Genomic DNA, 21,335 nt, shown 5'->3' with positions numbered 1-21,335 from the left:
GCTTTTAGGAAAGGAAAAAAAAAAAAAAGAACAAAGAAAACTTAGAAGAATTAAGGAAAATTAACTGTGCACTTCTCATGATACATTATAATTATTTTTTGTCAAGAACTTCTGATCAAGATTGCACAGTATGTTAAGAATAAATGCTTGGAGCAAGAGATGAAACTCAGTTCCACATTTCTTTAGTCTCAAACTTTTCACAAATACAGTCATTTCTCCTATCAACCAGTTGATTTATAAACTACTGAATGACTGAAATCTTTTTTTTTTTTTTTTGGTGGAAATAAGGAATCTACAAATCTGAAATAAATCCAATTTTAAATTCAATTGTTAAAGAGACACATAAGAAAAAACACTTGGAGATGTCAGAGTTGATATAATAACAAAATAAAAATACATAAAATATGATTTATATATTGAGGAAACACTTTGAAGTATTTAACAAGAATTATTCTCACTCAATCTCATGTTTAATCTATTCTTAAATAGTATTTGGGAAAGTTTATATAGAAGGAGTTCATTTTATTTATGGGATACATAAGAAGATACGATAGTTCTCAAATAGAATGATATTCATTTGTCAGTTCATGTATAAAATTATCACGGGTATAATTACAAAAGTAATAGATTAAAATATATAAAAAACAAAGAAGCAACCATTATAATATGTTTCTTAAAATTCCAAACTTAAAAGGGTATGCATTACATTCACCCTAAAGGTAAACAAATACCATAAAGGGAAAGGAAGTTCTCATGTACAAAGGAGACATCATCACCAAGAGTTGAAGAGTACTTGCAGTTCCCCAATTGAGTTATTTTAGCTTAGTCAGCCTTTAACTACCTTCATATATAAGCATTTTCAAATATAACATTATAGGATTTGGAGAATTTTCTAAGTATAAACAATTAGATTCAGATCAGAGAAACTATAATTGCCATTTCCAAATTTTAATCAATCAAATTACCTAAAACAAGGTAAATATTAAGAGCATTGTGTGAGGACATAACAGCTACAGAATGTAGAAGACAAAGAACTGTAAAAGCTTTGTATCATAATTAATAGTTAGAATACTGAATGTACAGCATTACCCCTGAAAATTTTTTCTAAAATACTTAAAAACTAATCTATTTGGACTAGTAAATAAAGCAGGTCCCAAAAGCTGCTCAAAATGTGTTAACACTTGTCAAGTAAACAAGTCAATGACAAATATGAGACCGTAAGGTATTCATTCCTAACTCCAAAACAAGTTAGGTTAAACTATGGCAAGTATCAGTGTATGATAAATACAATAAAACCTCATTGTAGCAGTTAAGAAATTATAAATACTGTCACAAAAACATTCAAAGGAACTGAAAACCATCTGAAAATCTGATTGAAAAAACTTATGACTACAGGAATAAACTGTATTTCATCTATTTTAAGGTATCCTTTTTTCACACGTTTTATTTTATTTATTTTTGTTATTGCTGTTGAGACAGAGTCTTGCTCTGTCGCCCAGGCTGGAGTGCAGTGGTGTGATCTCCGCTCACTGCAACCTCAGCCCCCGGGGTTCAAGCGATTCTCCTGCCCAGCCTTCTGAGTAGCTGGGATTACAGGCGTGTGCCTCCATGCCTGGCTAATTTTTGTATTTTCAGTAGAGATGGGGTTTCACCATGTTGGTCAAGTTGGTCTCCATCTCCTTACCTCATGATCTGCCCGCCTCAGCCTCCCAAAGTGCTGGGATTACAGGCATGAGCCACCAGGCCCAGCCACATTTTAATATATGAAGTCAGAACAGCCTGGTTTTATGTCAAGTTAATGCGGGCAGTTATTTTTCCCCTCATCCAAGAGCACTATGAATTGAGAAAACTCTGAATTCTTGCCTCAAGGTTTCTTTGGACACTACTGGCAGTATGAATTTGGACTGTGAACTTGAATCAGTACTAATTTACACTTCAAATTCTCAGGGAAGGTTGTTTGTATCTTTACTCTCCACTCACTGACAAGGTTGGGATGTGGGCATTTCTTCTCTGTCCCTTTCTGTGGGAAGGACTACCTCCAATTCACATACTTTTACATAATGGGTGTAGCCTTTCAGTTTTCCAACTTTATAACACGGCCCCCATCTTGAGTGTTTTCTTTTTCCCCTCAGTGGGACATAAAATAATGATGCATCTTAAAACTGACAGCAACTTAGAATTAATTATGATAAAACTGCTTCTCCCTAGTATAATCATAAAAAGTAACAACAGCAAATATTAACAATTAATTTGCTATATTAAGCAAATAAAGAAAATAAAAATGAAGTTGTAAATACCTGTCATTTGTATACACTCTCAAAAGTCTTCTATCAAAATCACTTTCATATCTAAACCTCTCATCCATTTCTTCACTTACTTCAGGATCTTGGTCTGGCCTATGATATCGTCTATCAAAAACACGATCCTCATTAAATTTGTGAAATCTTCTATCTGGAATGCCAGCCTTGCTTGCAAACCTTTGATGTTTTAGGTTGGAAATGCCCACTTCTTCATTTGCTTTTTTAATAATTCTTCTATTCCTTAATTCGAGTTCATCATCTAGTTGTCGGCATCTGTCCTCCTTTAGTCGTCTTTGGTTCAGAAGTTCTTCATATGCCTCTGAAGGAGTTAAGACATCTTTTCTAGGACCCTCTGAATTTTCGCAAGATGTCTGTGTTTGTGAAGTTAAATCAGGCTTAACTTGACCAATAGGTTTTTTATTTCTTTGACTCTTGGGCTGTTCAATTTAAAAAAGAAAAAAGAAACAAAACTTGATGAGAAACTATCTCTTATAAGGTAATTAAACTCTCAATTTATACTTAGTCTATCATTTTAACTCTGATGTTTGTTTAATCACACACACATATATATATGTATTTGTTTTTACATGAATGTTCATATGAGCTTTACTTGTAATAGCAAAAGCCAGAAATAACTCAAATGTCCATCAACAGGGGAAGGGATAAACAAGCTGATACAGCCATGCAATGGAACCTTACTATGCAACAAAAAGGAATGAATTATCCATACATTCAACAACACAAATGAACCTTAAAATAATCATACCGAGTGAAAGAAGCCACACCCCCAAAACTAGTATATCCTGTATGATCCATTTATATTAAATGATCAAATGTAAACTAGTCTAGGGTGATAGAAGTCAGGTCAGGAAGATCTGGAGACAGCGTGGGAATGAGTGGAGGACAGTGAGGACACACAGATTCCAAAGGGTCCCAGAACCACTTTGGGGGATATGGGATAGGCTCGTTATCTTGATTGTGGTTTACATATTCTAAAACCCATCAAATTGTACAGTTTATGAAAAGTTTATTACATAAAAATTCTAGGTGGAGGCCAGTGGATTGCTTGAGCCTGGGAGTTCAAGACTAGCCTAGGCAACATTAATCGCCCATATATATTTTTTTTAGAAAAAAAAACTTGAAGAAAATTTTACCTTTCTGTGGCAGGGCACGGTGGCTCATGCCTATGATCCCAGCACTTTGGGAGGCCAAGGAGGGTGGATCACAAGGTCAGGAGTTCAAGACCAGCCTGACCAACATACTGAAACCCCATCTCTACTAAAAATACAAAAATTAGCCAGTCATGGTGGCAGGCACCTGTAATCCCAGTTACTCCGGAAGCTGAGGCAGGAGAATCACCTGAAGCCAGGAAGCGGAGGTTGCAGTGAGCTGAGACTGTGCCACTGCACTCCAGCCTGGGTGACAAAGCAAGACTCCATCTCAAAAAAAAAAAAAAAAAGAAAGAAAGAAAAGAAAGAAAGAGAGGATAAACTAAATGCAAATTCCTATCCCAGGAGATATTACTTCAAAATATTTCAAATTAAATTCTCAACACAAAGGATATAGAAAGTGGTAAATGTTTTGAATGTTTTGGCCCCAGATACATCAATCATCCTTCTTTTTTTTTTTTTTTCCACACCAGGTTTCGCTCTGTCACCCAGGCTGGAGCACAGTGACGCAATCTTGGCTCACTGCAACCTCTGTCTCCCAGGTTCAAGCAATTCTCCTGCCTCAGCCTCCCAAGTAGCTGGGATTACAGGCACCTGCCACCATGTCTGGCTAATTGATCCTTAAATTTTGAAAAAAAAAAAAAGTATATATATATATAGCTAGGAATTGTCAACATAAAAACTCATTTAAATTTTTAAAAATAAATGAAAATCACTTAACAAAACTGATCTCTAAAATTAAATCTCCCCAATTAAATGTTAAAAGTTCTTCAATATGAGATAAAACAACTTCCAAAACTAAACATTTAAATGTCCTGTGTTTGGTTTAATTTGGCTTAATTTTGCAAGTATTTACAAAAAAAAAAAAAGTAAAATGTCTAAAATAGAAAAAACTTTTCAAGTGCAAAATATTCAACATGTGGTAGTACAGATTTACTTCAAAAGCAAAACCTACCTCAGTACTCTTTTCCACCTGCCTGAACTTTTCACTGGATTCTTCCTTACCCCTGAGAAACTGATTGTATTCTTCGTTACGTTCAAGTTTTAACCTTTCCTTAAAATAAAAATCAAAAGGCAGTGTTAACTTCAACTTCAGGAAAAAAAATACCTCAATGTCGTATCGGAATGTCGAATCTGAATCATACATATCAGAACTCTTATCCAGAATCAAGCTTTACTAATAATTTCAAGGACAGATGTCACTGAAAGGTATAGGAGAAGTCGGAAGAGGTTTGAGGACACTCATACAGCTCCCCAGGTCTTTCTCGTCACATAAGAATATGCACGGCTACATGCTTTGGTCCATTAATACATGAGGTCTCTAATAGAAGGGAGTTGCTTCGTTCATGAAACATCTCCATTTTACACTCCAATAGTTAACAGAGATTAGATGACATTTTCCAAAGAGCCATGCCACATAAATCCATAGATTCCAGGTTTGATTCCCAGCAGCAATCCTAGACAAAGCAGGTGTATTCTGCCAAAAGCATTCAGAGATAAATCTCTCCCACTAGTAAATATGATGATTGTGTTTGCCAAGAGAACTGTCATTAGCATGTTTCCAAAGAGATATGATGGGGTTACCTTCCTTCTTTCCTTCTCAGGGACACCTCCCTCTCCTAATGCCCCAACCCACTCCCTGAAGCACCTGTAGCTAACCATTTCCTTTCCAAGGTTAAAAAGGATCCTTTATATTTTAAACTTAAAAAGGCAAAATTATCATCGATTATAAAATATTATAATGAAATGTTCTGTTAAAACACAAATATGTAAGATTAGAAAATGTTCTTAAATTTTAACATTTCCCGTGTCACTAAAACAACACAATCTAAAAAAGTATTAAAGAAACTAGGTCAGCCAGGTGCAGTGGCTCACGCCTGTAACATCAGTACTTTGGGAGGCTGAGGCGGGTGGATCATGAGGTCAGGAGTTCGAGACCAGTCTGGCCAACATTGTGAAACCCCCACCTCTATTAAAAATACAAAAAATTAGCCAGGCAGGATGGCAGGCGCCTGTAATCCTGCCTCCAGCTACTCAGGAGGCTGAGGCAGGAGAATCACTTGAACTGGGGAGGCGGAGGTTGCAGTGAGCCAAGACTGTGCCACTGCACTCCAGCCTGGGCGACAGGGCGATATTTTGTCTCAAAAACAAACAAACAAAAAAGAAACTAGGTCTGTCTTTTGAAATTTATTAACTGTCCATTTTGTCTTATATACTATTTCATGATCTCTGATATACTCTGGTGAGACTGAGTCACTATGAGAGGTATACAGTGCTTTATTACTTTCACCACGAAGGAATATGCACGTGTATTAATGGAGCGACACAATCACGCATTCAAAGAACCTTTACCCGCACCCGACATAAAAGCTCACTATAATTTCACATCCACTCATTCCAGTAACTGTTACATAACATAAACTTTACAGTCAGAAACCCATGGTGAAAAAAATGAATTCTGAATATTCAGTTAAGTATAACTGAATACAGCAACAGAATCAACATATTAAAGAAATATATAATTATATGGTTACAAATGTGTTCAAGAAAATTTTTTTAAACAGCATAAACATGACTCCATGGATTTCTGAAAAAGAAATATATTCAAGTATGGGGAAATGATGTGATCTTCCATTTGTATTTAAATCAGCAGGATGTTCTTTTATGATTTTGATTCCTCGGAAAACTGCTACCCACAATAACTACTCCTATCCACCTACCTTAGCAGATAACCTCTCACCAAGAGGAAGAGAAACTCCCAAAGTAGATCGATCTGTTTCACTCGTAGATAGAAAATTTGTCTGTATATATACACATTAAAAAAATACATTACCTAATTGCCTTTATAAAATATGTTGCATAAATGTGTCTTTGCATTCTATATTCTAAACTAGTATTACATTACGCAGAGCAAACGAATGAAATGGAATGAAGATAGAAACTACAAATCTATAGACCATACCAAAAGCATTTGAAAAAAGAGAATTTTCTTCCAATCAACAACTTCCTGAAAGGGAAAATCAGGCCTTAATTTTCATTTGCAATATATATTTGTCTATTGATTCAAGATGATTAGAAGCATGAAGAAAAACTTTCCCAATTTATATTCGTCTTCTAAGCACATACTCTTCATTATCAGTGCTCTACTCTTTTTGTTCTCAAGGCAAATTTAAACTTCCTCACAAATATCTTAATGCATGCCACAACAGTTTTTCTCTATTTTTCCTATAATTATGTGAGTGAATATCTACTGAAATGCCAATAGATATAAACTATGAATGTTGTTTATGTGTTCCTCCAATCTTGTTCATTAAGTAATGCAGTGTAGTAGAGGCAGCATCAGACTAGTAGTCAAAAGACCTAGGATCTATGAATAGCCCAAGCACTTATTAGTTGTATAACACTGAGGAAGTCACTTAACTTCTCTGACAGACACTTTCTTCTGTAAAATGAGAATAGTACCTGCTCTGCCTACCTACCAAAGCTGGTATAAGGATCAAAGAGGATAAAAAATATAAAATCCCTTTGAAAGCTGTAAAGCAAATACAAAGGACTGGTTAAAAAAAAAAAGACACATGATCCCCAACTGGTAAAAAAATACATATGATCTCCAACTTTCTGGTACTGTTACTTAGTAGTCAAATCATTTGGAATAATGTACTTCACTTCAGTTTCCTTCTCTGTAAAACAGAAATAATGTCATCTACACATCACTAGGTTATAAGGATTAAATCAATCAATAATTGTCAACCTGCCTAATTCCATGCCTTTTACTTATTCACTAAACAAGCAATTAGCAACCGTCTAATACTATGCAGGTGCTATTTTCAGGTGGTAGGGATACAAATATATTTTCCCTATATTCAAGGGATTTACAATTCAGTTGCAGAAACAGACATGTAAGCAAATAACCACAAAACAATGTATTAGCTACTACAATAGCGTTGTATTCAAAACATTATGGAAAGAGAGTAATTAGCAAAATTCAGTGATTAATAAAGTTTCATTAAATCTGGCCAGGCAGGGTGGCTCATGTCTGTAATCCTAGCAGGTTGGGAGGTCGAGGCAGGTGGATCACTTGAGCTCAGGAGTTCGGACCAGCCTGGGCAACAGGGTGAAACCCCGTCTCTACTAAAAACACAAAAAATTAGCCGGGCTTGGGGCCACGCGCCTGTAGTCCCAGCTACTTGGGAGGCTAAGGCAGGAGAATCCCCTGAACCTGCGAAGTGGAGGTTTCAGTGAGCCAAGATCAGCACCACTGCACTCTAGCCTGGGTGATAGAGTGAGATTCTGTCTCAAAAATAAATAAATAAAGTGTCATTAAATCTGAATTTACGAATGAGTTGTGCTACAAAAGCTAATTTGAAAGTTGGCTGTATGGAACTCTAAACTTATCTGACAAGGAAAAAATAAGACACATGACCAGATCCCTGAGTGATTTTACCTCCTATATACTGAAGTACATTATAAACCTAATTATTTTGTAGACTTATAAATGCATGAAAAACCCATTCACAGTTCCAACCAGGAAGATAGATTTAACATCCTCACTCCTTCATTGGGCAATTTCCCATTCCAAACACGGGTCAAGAATGATATTTGAAATTTTCTGGCCGGGCGCGGTGGCTCAAGCCTGTAATCCCAGCACTTTGGGAGGCCGAGACGGGCGGATCACAAGGTCAGGAGATCGAGACCATCCTGGCTAACACGGTGAAACCCCGTCTCTACTAAAAAATACAAAAAAACTAGCCGGGCGAGGTGGTGGGCGCCTGTAGTCCCAGCTACTCGGGAGGCTGAGGCAGGAGAATGGCGTAAACCCGGGAGGCAGAGCTTGCAGTGAGCTGAGATCCGGCCACTGCACTCCAGCTCGGGCGACAGAGCAAGACTCCGTCTCAAAAAAAAAAAAAAAAAAGAAATTTTCAATAAAATGAAAAGAATAAACAATAACAACATAGGCTGGGAGTGGTGGCTCATGTCTGTAATCCCAGCACTTTGGGAGGCCAAGGCAGAAGGGACACTTGAGCCCAAGAGTTCGAGATCAGTTTGGGTATTTAAAAAAAAAACAAAAAAACTTTTTTTTTTTAAATTACACTCTCTATCAAAAAAAAAATTAATTCTTAAAAAAAGAACAACATAGTGAGTTTTTCAAAAAGCTAAATTTTAATCATTCATTCATTCATTCACTCATTCATTCAATAAATACTGAGTGCCTACCATGTGCCCAAACTCTCTGATACATCTGGGACTGAAAAAAACAAAGATTCCTGCCCTCCAAAAGCATACATTCAAGCTGGGGAAAATGAAAAAGAAATAATAAACATAATGAGGAGTAATTATTCAGCATGCTAGAAGGTAATAATTACTGTGACAAAAAGGAAATTAAAAGGACAGGCTACAGATAGTGCAGGTTTATCAGGCATGAGGGTGGGGGAAGAACAAAAATCAAGAATTCTCTTTTGGACGTGGTCTACATGAGGTATTAGGTAGATTTCAAAGTGAAAATGTGAATTATGCAGCCAGCTAGAAAAGTCTGAAGTTCAGGATGGAGGTCTGGGCTTGAGATATTAATTAACTGGCTCAATTTAAAAACTGTTCCCCTGAGAACATGTCTTTTCTGTGTTTAGACGGTCAAGCATCTTTTATCCTAAAAACAGGAAATCATCTCTGGGCAGGAAGGGCTCAGGAAAAAAAAATTAACTAAAAGAGGAAAAAAGATGGTAGTTGTTAACTCTTCTTGGCAAAATTAAAAGATTTGATTTGATTTTCTCTTTTTAACTCAAATATCCACGCAATCCAAGTCTGGAAGCCACAAGAGATACGAGTGGGACTTGGAAACCATACATATTTCAGGGGGTCCAGGAAGCTGCAGTCAGCTCCCTATATTCTGTGTAGTTTTATTTTTCTCTTGCTTTCCCTTCCATTCCCACCTTCTCAAATGTGAACAAAAGACTCTCTCTAATTTTAAGGAAATACTGCTCCTCTACAAGACTATATTCTTTTTTCTTTTTTTTTCTTTCTTTTTTTTGAGATGGAGTCTCACTCTGTCGCCCAGGCTGGAGTGCGGTGGCCTGATCTCAGCTCACTGCAAACTCCGCCTCCGGGGTTCACGCCATTCTCCTGCCTCAGCCTCCCGAGTAACTGGGACTACAGGCGCCTGCCACCACGCCAGGCTAATTTTTTTGTATTTTTAGTAGAGATGGGGTTTCACCGTGTTAGCCAGGATGGTCTCGATCCCCTGACCTCATGATCCACCCACCTCTGCCTCCCAAAGTGCTGGGATTACACGTGTGAGCCACCATGCCTGGCCGACCATATTCTTAATAATCTAAAAAACTGGGCAGGTGCGGTGGCTCATGCCTGTAATCCTAGCACTTTAGGAGGCTGAAGTGGGCAGATCACAAGGTCAGGAGTTTGAGACCAGACTGGCCAATAAGGTGAAACCCCAGCTCTACTAAAAACATGAAAAAATTAGCCAGGCGTGGTGGTGAATGCCTGTAGTCCCAGCTACTCAGGAAGCTGAGGCAGAAGAATCGCTTGAACTCGGGAGATGGATATTGCAGTGAGCCAAGATCGTATCACTGCACTCCAGCCTGGGCGACAGAGTAAGGCTCTGTCTCAGGAAAAAACAAAAACAAAAAAAAAAACACACACACACACAAACAAATAAAAACATCAACAAAATCTAAAAAAAACTCCTTCACATCCCTTTGAATTTAAAGATTTGTACTTTCATGAAGGCAATTTCTTCTTATGTCCCCCACCACTATCTTTTTAAAAAATCTTACCTAGGGAGTAATGCAAAACCTACAAGAGAAAATAGTAGATATCTGATACCAGAAGAAAACTCCACCCAATAAGAAGACATAGCGAAGGGGAAGATAATGAGGTATAAGCCCAGGGAGTCAGGCTGGAACATGAAAGACATGTGCCGTGCTAAGGAATTTGAATTTTTATCCTGGAGTGAAAATTAGCGCAAGGAAATCAGTTCACAAGTTGAGCAGCAATTTAAGACAATAAGATGACAGTCTCTACATGCAGAACTAACTGTCCTAAAACACAGTTACCATGCTCTTCACAGGCTATTTAAGAAAGTATGATGCTTATCACTGCCTACCACATATAACCAGTTAAAAATCCACTGCCTTCTAATTTGATCCTATCCTATACACATCGTTATTTCTTACTAGTCTCAAAAAGAATGATACTCTGACCCAGTCAGGCTGGTAAAGTTAATATGCCTCATTCATACTAAGCTAAAGCCTACCCTCTAGGTCCCCCTTTACTCTATGCTCTCCATCTGAAAAACCTTCTCGCTTCGATTCTCTCTCTAGATCATCCAAATCTAGATTAACTCACAAAATAGAAATTCCCACTATGAGGACTTTCTTGATCATTATATCCTTCCTGTAGTTACCACTCTATGAATTGTATGAATGCTATCTCTATAACTACATTCTAAGCCTCTTGAAGACAGGATGCATACCTGATACATCTTCATAATAAGTGTTTAAAATACATTAGTTGAATGGTGAATCCGTGAGATTCTTTTTAAAACCAGTTTTGTAAAACCATAAACTGTTTCCCTTTGTTTTCCAACATAAATGGACAAATGTAATTTACAGATTTTGGTGCAAAAACAGAGTAATCCAAATTCTGATAACATGTAGTTCAAATATCTTGAATATTCTACTACTCTATTAATCTTACTGTGATTAGCATAATTTGAGAAACGAAAAATTGCATGCTGAAAACAGACTTAACTGCAGAATATTCATAAAGAATGCATAAGAAAGCAATAAACACAAACGCAAAGCAGGAATCAAAAGTAATGACTATATTAACAGAAAATTATAATGTGTACGCTGTCATCTGCTAAAAGCAAGAATACAAAGTGGTGCCATTCAAACATCTCAAAATCACAAATGCACCCGTTTTCCTAATTGGTTTGAATCACATAAATGCAAACAATTGCAAGCTACTAGATCATAAAAAAAAAAGAGAGAGAAAGAAAAAACTGAAGGAGGACATTTTGCAGACAACCCTACCTTTCTTTTCCCTTGTGTAATGCCCTAAAGTCAAGGGAAACAAACCATTGACAAAGAGTATTGAGTCAAAGTTCATTCTCTCCGTGTGTAAATCAGAATAAATAAGAGACAGTTTGTACATTTGGACCAAACATAAAGCAGTAAAAAATTAAAGAATATCTTGAGATCACAACAAACATCATGATTGTTTATAATAATTTTATAACCTAAATTAAAAACTTACAATAAACCTTTACGTCGGCCATTATATAATTTAACAAAAATACTAAAGAGTTCTACTAAGTAAAACATGAAATCATAAAACAAAAGCTTTAGTGGCTACATAATTAAATGTAATTTTATAAGCTTGGCTCATAGGAAAACAATTAGCAACTAGAACTCTACATGTCATTTTAATACATAGTTGGGGGGTGTAGAAGAGTGGGAAACCATGATTGAACTACTTCAAACCATGACAACTTTACAGAAAACATGAAAAACCATAATTAACGATCTCACTTAAAATTAGAATCCACTACCTTAGTCAAAAGGTCAAAAGTCTGTATTATTCTATGGCGCCAGTTCTCAGCAATATTTTTTCTCTATCAATGTCATATATGCCACTTAACTTTGACTATAATACTACTTTGCTAGTACTACTGAAAACCTAAACATTAACACATATGACTAATACCTTATGAAAACAAATTTAGGAGCTGAATTCTGAAACATTAAACCCAACTCATTAATATAACTCGTTACCTGAGTAAGATAACGTCTGTAATCTTGCCGCAATTCTTCTTTTAATTTATGTTTCTTCCGTTCATAGTCGTCCCCAAGTGGTAAACTTAATCCATAATCAATTCCTAGAAAAAAAAAAAACTCTTAGTATAATTCATTTTCAAACCAATCTCAAAGTTCTACTTCCTGTAACAAAGCACAGTAAGAAGGAACATAATTATGCTGATTCTGAGACTAGGATTAGGGTAAGTTTTTTACTAAAATGTCTCAATAGATAATACATTCACATAATCAAAAATATTATCAAAAATATCATTCTCATCCATGAGCCCTAGTCACCCTGTTCTCCTGTCTGGAACAACAAACATTGTTATTTCTTGTCTCCATGCAGAGAATTTTTTAATGCATCTATAAACAGATACTTTGATATTATCATATACATATTTATATGCATGTGTGCATTACATTTACTTTTTCCCCCATTAAGATAAGTAGTCTAGCATTGTTTGGCATCTTGCTTTCTCAAGAACAGCAAAATCAAAGAAAAGCTAATTATCTTTACTTCTTCACTTAATTATATACTAATTTCTATAAAAATAAATACCAACAACAATTTTAACGCATCATTTTCAGTCTAAGAAAACCAGTAACATGATTTTCTTAGCATACAAGAATATCGTTAATATAACATGTTTCTGAGAAAATATTATTAGGGCCATGTGTTGCTTAGGATGACATTTCTTTTTTTTTTTTTTGTTTTCTATCAAAGAGCATTCAGATAGGATGAAATTCCTAAAAACTTCTGAAGTTAAACCACTTCTGATTTCATAAAAATGGATATTAATTTTTATTGTGGTAAAATATATATAATATAAAACCTACCATTTTAATCATTTCAAACATACAATCCAGTGCCATTAAGTACATTCACAATATTGTACAATCATCACCACTATCCATTTCCAGAATTTTTTCATCATCCCAAACAGAAACTCCGTAAATGCATGTTAATTTTTGAAGAAAAACTTCGAATCTGAGTAGTATTTCCTTACACAAAATTTAAAAATCAAATTACATTTAGGGATGATGATGATGATGACTGTACAGCTCGTAAATATACTAAAAACCATTGAATTGTAGATTTCAAATAGGTATATGTTATGGTATATAAATTGTATCTCAAGAAAGCTATCAAAATTCAAATTATATACTTTTCAAATCTTCAATAATAAAATACTATGTCAAGAAGCATAGACATTAGATGAGTATTTAGATTTCTGAAGCTTCATCCTTTTTTAGTCCTACTATACACATAATACTATAGTATTAAAAAATTATCATTTCTAAACAAAATAAAACTTGTCCTTTTTTTTTTTGAGACAGGGTCTTGCTCTGTCACCCAGGCTTGAGTGCAGTGGCGTGATCATGGCACAATGCAGCCTCAACCTCCTGGCCTCAAGCAATCCTTCCATCTCAGCCTCCTGAGTAGCCAAGACCACAGGCATGAGCCACTATGCCCGGCCAAAACTTTCCTTAAAGATTCAGCTATGAGCCCTGCACACTATGCACATGTACCCTCGAACTTAAAGTATAATGAAAAAAAAAAAAAAAGAATTCAGGTTCACATACTTAAGGTGAATCTTTGGACAAGCCACACTGATGTAATAATTTTGGTTTGAGAAAACAAAGAAGGATACAAAATTTCAGTTCCTTGGTCTAGGTAATAGAAATAAGTTCAGGAACTCTACTGTACAACTTGGTGACTATACTCAATAACAATGTATTGTATCCTTGAAAATCACCAGGACAGTAGATTTTTAAGTGTTCTCACCACAAAAAAATTAAGTATATGAGATAATAGATATGTTAATTAGCTTGATTTAACTATGCCACAATATAAACATATTTCAAAACCTCATGTTGTACATGATAAATATATACAATTTTTATTTGTCAATATAAAACATTAATTTTAAAAATAACAACTCTATGTCTTTTCTTTGGGATTATCAGTGTGACATGTAATTCAAGTATATGTTTTATTTTATCTGATTTTGTTTTCTCATGCAGAGACTAGTTAATCTTATTTTCTAAACTATTAATATTAGTCTATTGATTACATAGCTAACATTAGTTCTGCATAATACTTAAGGTGAAAAAACAAAGTCATGTGTTCAAATAAATTCTAACAAACATTAAAAAAAAAAAGATTCAGCTATGAGCACTACAGATGAAATAAAATTTGACTGTAGCTTATAAACTGATATAAAAAATCACTATTTGTGCCTTATTTCTCACAATGTAGCTGAATGATGGGAACTTTTCAAGAATGTGTCATATCACTGCTTTACTACATCACTGAAACATTTCAGGCAGGGAAAAGGCCAGCGTAATATAAACATAAGTGGATGTTTATGGATTCTTACAGAATACTAAAATCCACTTACCGCTATCAACATTGGAATTCTCTTGATAAACATTTCTGGCCTATTTAACTCCTTGATGATAGAGGGTATAACAGAGGATTCCTTAGGGACACCTCTTACACATGCTTCTAACTCTCTTCCAAAAGAAACTAAAGCATTCCATATGCTGGGAATTTTAAATCATCCTAGAAAGGAACTGTTTCCTCTTGAAGGAATCTAAACCTTTTTTTAAAGATACAGAATTTAAGCCTAAGGAGAGAAAGTTTCGATTCTCATGTTCAGAATGGAACATCATATATAAAACTAAACTATAAAATCTATGAAGGCAAGGTCCATGCGCTATTCAATTTTATAATGCTGGCACATAACTTTAACCCAAGAAAATGTTCATCGAATAAATCTGCAAATGAATATATGCATGAGTGCCTGAGCCAGAGAAAGAAATGAGAAAAGGTGAGGGGAAACAATATACTATACTTAATATTCCATTTCTCCTGTTAGCGGTCTGACTGCATAGAGAGAGGTAATTACCAAAGTTACATATCACTAGTCACACAGGGTCACAATGGATGTTCTATTGTGCCAAGGAGAAAAAGACAACAATGCTGTCAGGATGATGCCAACACACTGCCTTCCCATCCAGGAACAAGCAATTTACAAATTTACAAAAAGCAGATGTTTAAGGTGGCTTTTACTGCTGTTTTTCAATTCTACTTGGTGGGTTTATGTGGAAGAATAGAAAGAAAAACATAATTCATTTTAATTATTACTCATATATACATATATATATATTTTGAGACAAAGTCTCACTCTGTTGCCCAGGTTGGCGTGCAGTGGCGCAATCTTGGCTCACTGCAACCTCCGCCTCCCGGGTTCAAGTGATTCTCCTGCTTCAGCCTCTCAAGTAGCTGGAATTACAGGCACCTGCCACCCCTGGCTAATTTCCGTATTTTTAGTGGAGACAGGGTTTCACCATATTGGCCAGGCTGGTCTCAAACTGCTGACCTCATGATCCGCCCACCTCGGCCTCTCAAAGTGCTGGGATTACAGGCATCAGCCACTGCGCCCAGCCTATTATTCATATTAAGTTAAAGTTTTATTTACTAAGAGTATTTGTTTTTCACTATTAATTCAAATAGTATTGTAAAATTATCTTAACAGACAAGTAACAATATATAATCCCTTCTGAGTTACTTATAACTTTATTAATTTAATGTTTATAGTCAACAGAAAACACTAATTTTTTAATTCTTATTTTTGTCGTCTTATACCATTTTATGGTGTTAGAGCTAAGTCAGATATAAAATTAGGAACTGTATAGAACAATGTAAATATCCTATTCTTTTAAACCATGCATTAACAATAACATCTCAATTGGCTTAATCAGCTAAGGAACATGGTGAGGCTTACTTATTGGGCTGTTGTCTTCTGGTGGATCTAGTAGCAAGTAAAGCATTCGTGTCATTTTAGGGTCATTTGAAGTGATGTCACTTCATCAAGTATAACATCAATGACCCTAAGATAGTTAACATTATACTTCAGAACTATAGTAATTAGAAGTATTTGGTTTCTATGGCAAACCAAATACTTCTAATTGTATATTACATAATTTATGTAATTGTGGCTTACATAAAATACTTAAGACTAAAGTATATAACTTCTTTAAAATTAACTTACCTTCCAACAGAGCATTCATCATAATTACTCTATGAAACAAATTACCATGGAACTTTTACTTTCTTTTCGTTATTATACTACCATGAAAAAGCATTATGTAAAAATAATCGAAAGACAAATTATAGGACATAATAATAGGCCTTTACATAATGGGTGACTTACAACGAGATGTGAGTAATTGGGGAGACACTGCATTCTTAAATTACAGCTATAAAGGTATTACTACAAGGACCCATTTGACTCATACAAAATGAATAAAAACTGTAGAAGAGTATCTGTGATTTAGTTTACAACAGGATAAACCTAAGACAGAGAGGACTGATAATTAAAACTATAAGCCTGGGTGCTGTGGGTCACGCCTGTAATCCCAGCACCTTGGGAGGCCGAAGTGGGTGGACTACTTGAGGTAAGGAGTTCGAGATCAGCCTGACCAAGATAGTGAAACCCTGTCTCTATGAAAAGCACAAAAAAAGTAGCTGGGTGTGGTGGCAGGCACCTGTAATCCCAGCTACTCAGGAGGCTGAGGCAGGAGAATCACTTGAACCCAGGAGGCAGAGGTTGCAGTGAGCCGAGACAGCACCACTGCACTTCAGCCTGGGCAACAGAGCGAGACTCCGTCTCAAAACAAATAATTAAAACTACAATTAGACAGATGCAGTGGCACAAACCTATAGTCTCAACTACTTAGGAGCCAGAGAAGGGAGGATCGTTTGAATCCAAGAGTTCAAAACAAGCCTGGGCAACATAGCAAGACTCTCTCTCTACAAAAAAATTTAAAAATTCGTCGGGCATGGTGGCCTAAGCCTGTAGTCCTAGCTAGTCGAGAGGCTGAGGCAGGAAGATCCCCAGAGCCCAGGAGTTTTAAGCTACAGTAAGCTATTATGGTGCCACTGCACACCAGCCTGGAACGAGAGCAAGATCCTCTCCCTTAAAAAAACTGTTTAGGGAGATAAAAGATCTTTTATAGATCACTTTTAGGTGACTTTCTCTTAATATTACTAGTATCTGAGTTATTCTGACGAACTCCTTATTAAAGACATTGTTTCATTAGCTTATATGAACTAAATCATGTACATCCTATATGTAATAAAAAAAACTGGACTATTACTTTCTCTTGGCTTGGAAAAGAAAAAAGAAAAAAAATTGAATGGCCTTTGCCTCTATTTCCTGGGAAGCAACCTCTAAATCCTTAACATTTTCCACACAATGGGAATGTCTTTATTATTCACAGTGGGCACCCTGGACCACACCTAATAGTTTACACTAACAAGGTAAATCATTGTGAGCCCCTAGTGGGTTTGACCTTAAAATTTACCAGATGATGGGAACGTCTTTATTATTCACAGTGGGTACCCTGGACCACACCTAACAATTTATACTAACAAAGTTAATCATTGTGAACCCCCAGAGAGTTTACACTACAGAGATGACAAAAATGGGAGCTGGTCATGCCAGAAAAACCAACCACGTGATTTCAGGGTTGGACATTTGTGCCATGTGACATCAGCCAGGCCTAAGGGGAATGAATGTAGCAGGGCTAGAGATCAAGCCAAGGAGCAATGATTCAACCCTACATAAGGAAAATCCAGTAAAAACTCTAGACACTCAGGCTCAGGTGAGGCTGGTTGGCAATATGCTGTATTCTGTCACATACTGATGTGCCAGGAGGGTAATGTCTCCCTGAGACTAACAGATACTTCATGTTTGGACCCTCCCAGACCTTACTCTATTTGTCTCTCCCTTTGGCTAGTTCTGATTTGTATACTTATGCTATAAAACTGTGACCATTAAATATAGCACTTTCTTGAGTTCTGTGAGTCATTCTTATGAATTATTGAACTTGAGGGGATAGAGGAAACCCCCAAATTTATAGCCAGATGGTCAGACCTGAGGGTGTCCTGGTGATCCTTGAATTTGCAACTGGAGTCTCAAGTGAAGGCAGTCTTGTGGAGGCCTATGCCCTTAACCTGTGAAGTCTGGTCCAAGTCACTGTAATGCTACCTTGAATCCTTTTATGAAAGGTATAAATGGTGGTAGAAAGAGTCACATAGAATTAACCATGAATATCATCAGTACCTAACAGAAAAGAATTTATAAAATCATAGTGTTGTATGATAGTTGTACTATGAGCTATCAAAGATTGTTTTCATTGGATAAAATGAGTATGTGCAGTTTATATATCACTGATTACTACACTATGCTTAATTACTTATTCAAACTATGATATTACAGTGCTTTAAGTCAATACCTCATTTCCAAATTTGACCTACATTAGACCTGTTTTTTATAATTCCTAAATGAGACCACTTAAGGGAAAACCCTTAGTTGCCAAATAATTTTACATTTTTCCCAGTGTGAGAAACTATGTATTTGACTGAATTTTAAAGCCACAATTAATCAAGCAGGAAGTCAGTAACTAAATGCTTCTGCGGTATAAAATTAGTCAAATTATATATTGTTCTTTAATAAAATTCCATGTGCATCAAAAATTATTAATTATGGCTTCAGATGGCAATGGAAGAAGCATTCCATGAAAATTAAAGTCAACACACCGAAGAGAATTGGTTTTGTTTTTGCAATGGGGACATTAATTCGTTGGTTTAAAACATCTTTTCCAAGCAGTAAGTGCTGCACACTGTGCTAGGCAGTGGAAATACAATGGGAGGCAAGTTAGCATGTCACTGTGGTACAAAAGAGAAGCTGAATCAGTTCAAAACTACTCTTCAAAATGAAAACCAATCCTCTAGAAGCACATGACAGGATTGACCAACCCAATCTAGCAGAAGGAATAAGATGGAACATTTATCATATAAGAAAAAAAGAAGTCATCAAAGGGTTTGAAGCAGAGACTAATATGATCAGATTTGTTTTATGCAAATATATAAAAAACATACAGAGATTTGGTAGAGGGGGCTAGACTGTAAAACAAAACAACCACCAAAAACACTAGGAAGCTTTTACAAAAAGCTTACAGACAACAGAGGCCTGCATAAAAGTCAGTGGGATTACAGCCGAGTGACCTTATTTGAGATTTACGCATCAGAATCAACTAGACTTGTGTAACTGCTTGATACAGGAGACAGGAGAAGACAGGAATCAAGGATGACTAGGCAGCCAGCTCAGTGAGATGGGGAGCACTTGAAAGTTTGACAAGAGTATAAGTTACTTTTGCAAATTTTGATTTTGAGCCCATGCCATACATGACCATACAAGTACAGACGTCCAATAGAAAATCAGACATATGAGTCAAGTTCGCAATAGAACCTAGGACTGGGATAAAGATTCAGAAGTCATGAACACACTAATAGTAAATAAAGGCCTGTGAGTGGATATGGACACTCAGGGAGTGTATAAGATGAGAAGTCGACCTAGGTCAGAGGCCCAAATAACACCAATTAATGAAAAGGCATCTTTTAGTTATACTTTTAGCTCTCCATCATATGTGAATGTAATGATCAAAGAATAATTCCTAAGACAATTCAAAAACCTACATTTTTTTTTTTTTTAATTGAGATGGAGTCTCTCTGTCGCCCAGGCTAGAATGCAGGGGCACAATCTTGGCTCACAGTAACCTCCACCTCCTAGGTTCAAGTGATCCTCCTACCTCGGCCTCCCAAGTAGCTAGGATTATAGGCTTGCGCCACCATGCTGGGCTAATTGTTTTGTATTTTTAGTAGAGACGGGGTTTCACCATGTTGGCCAGGCTGGTCTTGAACTCCTGACCTCAAATGATCTGCTGGCCTTGGCCTCCCAAAGTGTTGGGATTACATGAGCCACCATGCCCAGCCCAAAAAACTACTTTTAAAAAGATGGAAGGCCAGGCACAAGTGGCTCACACCTGTAATTCCAGAACTTTGGGAGGCCGAGGCAGGCGGATGGTTTGAGCTAGGGAGTTCGAGACCAGCCTGGGCAACACAGCGAAACACCACCTCTACAGAAAATATATGTATATATAAAAAAGTCAGCCGGCATGGTAGTGCTCACCTGTAGTCTCAGCTACTTGGAGGCTGAGGAAGGAGGATGAACCACTTAAGCCTGGAAAGTGCAGGTTGCAGTGAGCCAAGATTATGCCACTGCACTCCAGCCTGGGTAACAGATTAAGATTAAGACCCTGTCTCAAAAAAAAAAAAAAAAAGACGTAAAGGAGAAAAAGAAATTAATATTTATTGTGTACCAATTATGTGCCAGCCATCTTTTCACGTATTTAACTTTCACCCATAATGACTTTTCGAGATAGATGTCATAAGGAAACAAAGTTTAGCTCCGGACAGGTCATAAAGGCGCCACAGCCCAATCCAAAGCAAGGTGTAACCCTAGAATTTAAAAGGGATTCTGTCGAACCTTAGCGACCTTAGTGCTTGAGATAACCTACTATTAAACTTTTAAAAAATTATCTCTTGGAATAATTAAAATTTAGATTCATAAAAATATAGGGCTGGAAGATAATCAAACTTATTTCACAGAAAAAAAATTGCGACCCTTAGAGATTAAAAATTTTTACCAATATATAATGCTTCAGTTCACTCATGTTATATATTAATAATTTATAAGAGATTCAAAATGGAAAGTTATCTGTATATCTGATATTAAAAGTAGGGCACTCACTTTGAGCTATTTGTCCAATGGAGAGACAAAGCTTACTAACTATTCAGTTTCTTGGCTGCCATTCCCTTGTATCCACTGGCACACAAAAACAATTTAGGCGTATACCTACAGCCATGAAAAGCTGTCCATTTGAGAACAATGCTTTATCCAAATGAACTTATCACAGTTGACTTTCTTTTTGTGAAAAAGTTTGTCATCATCAATAAATCACAAAATGCACATTAAAAATATTCCTACAGATTGGGCACAGTGGCTCACGCCTGTAACCCCAGCACTTTGGGAGGCTGAGGCGGGTGAGCGGATCACCTGAGGTCAGGAGTTCGAGACCAGCCTGGCCAACATGGCGAAACCCTGTCTCTACCAAAAATATAAAAAATTAGCTGAATATGGTGG

The 21,335-nt window shown here is 36.4% G+C and overlaps 1 protein-coding gene across 3 annotated transcripts in view; it reads right to left on the bottom strand.

Moving 5' to 3' along the window:
• The window catches only part of CSPP1 (centrosome and spindle pole associated protein 1), a 126,881-nt gene that overhangs the window by 99,152 nt on the left and 6,394 nt on the right, over positions 1 to 21,335 (bottom strand). Inside the window, exons 4-7 of one of the 3 annotated variants that reach the window (XM_011940904.1) lie at positions 12,256 to 12,359; positions 6,190 to 6,270; positions 4,425 to 4,523; positions 2,298 to 2,737 (exon numbers count right to left, since the gene is read on the bottom strand). In XM_011940904.1, the coding sequence (XP_011796294.1) occupies positions 2,298 to 2,737; positions 4,425 to 4,523; positions 6,190 to 6,270; positions 12,256 to 12,359 (724 nt within the window). Of the gene's footprint in view, positions 1 to 2,297; positions 2,738 to 4,424; positions 4,524 to 6,189; positions 6,271 to 12,255; positions 12,360 to 14,681; positions 15,173 to 21,335 lie in introns of those variants that run through there. The other 2 variants (XM_011940906.1, XM_011940905.1) reach the window with 2 other exon arrangements.

The sequence above is a fragment of the Colobus angolensis genome, unplaced genomic scaffold, assembly GCF_000951035.1.
Source record: "Colobus angolensis palliatus isolate OR3802 unplaced genomic scaffold, Cang.pa_1.0 Scaffold194, whole genome shotgun sequence".
Taxonomy (NCBI): Eukaryota; Metazoa; Chordata; class Mammalia; order Primates; family Cercopithecidae; genus Colobus; species Colobus angolensis.
This window is presented reverse-complemented; position numbering and strand designations above follow the sequence as displayed.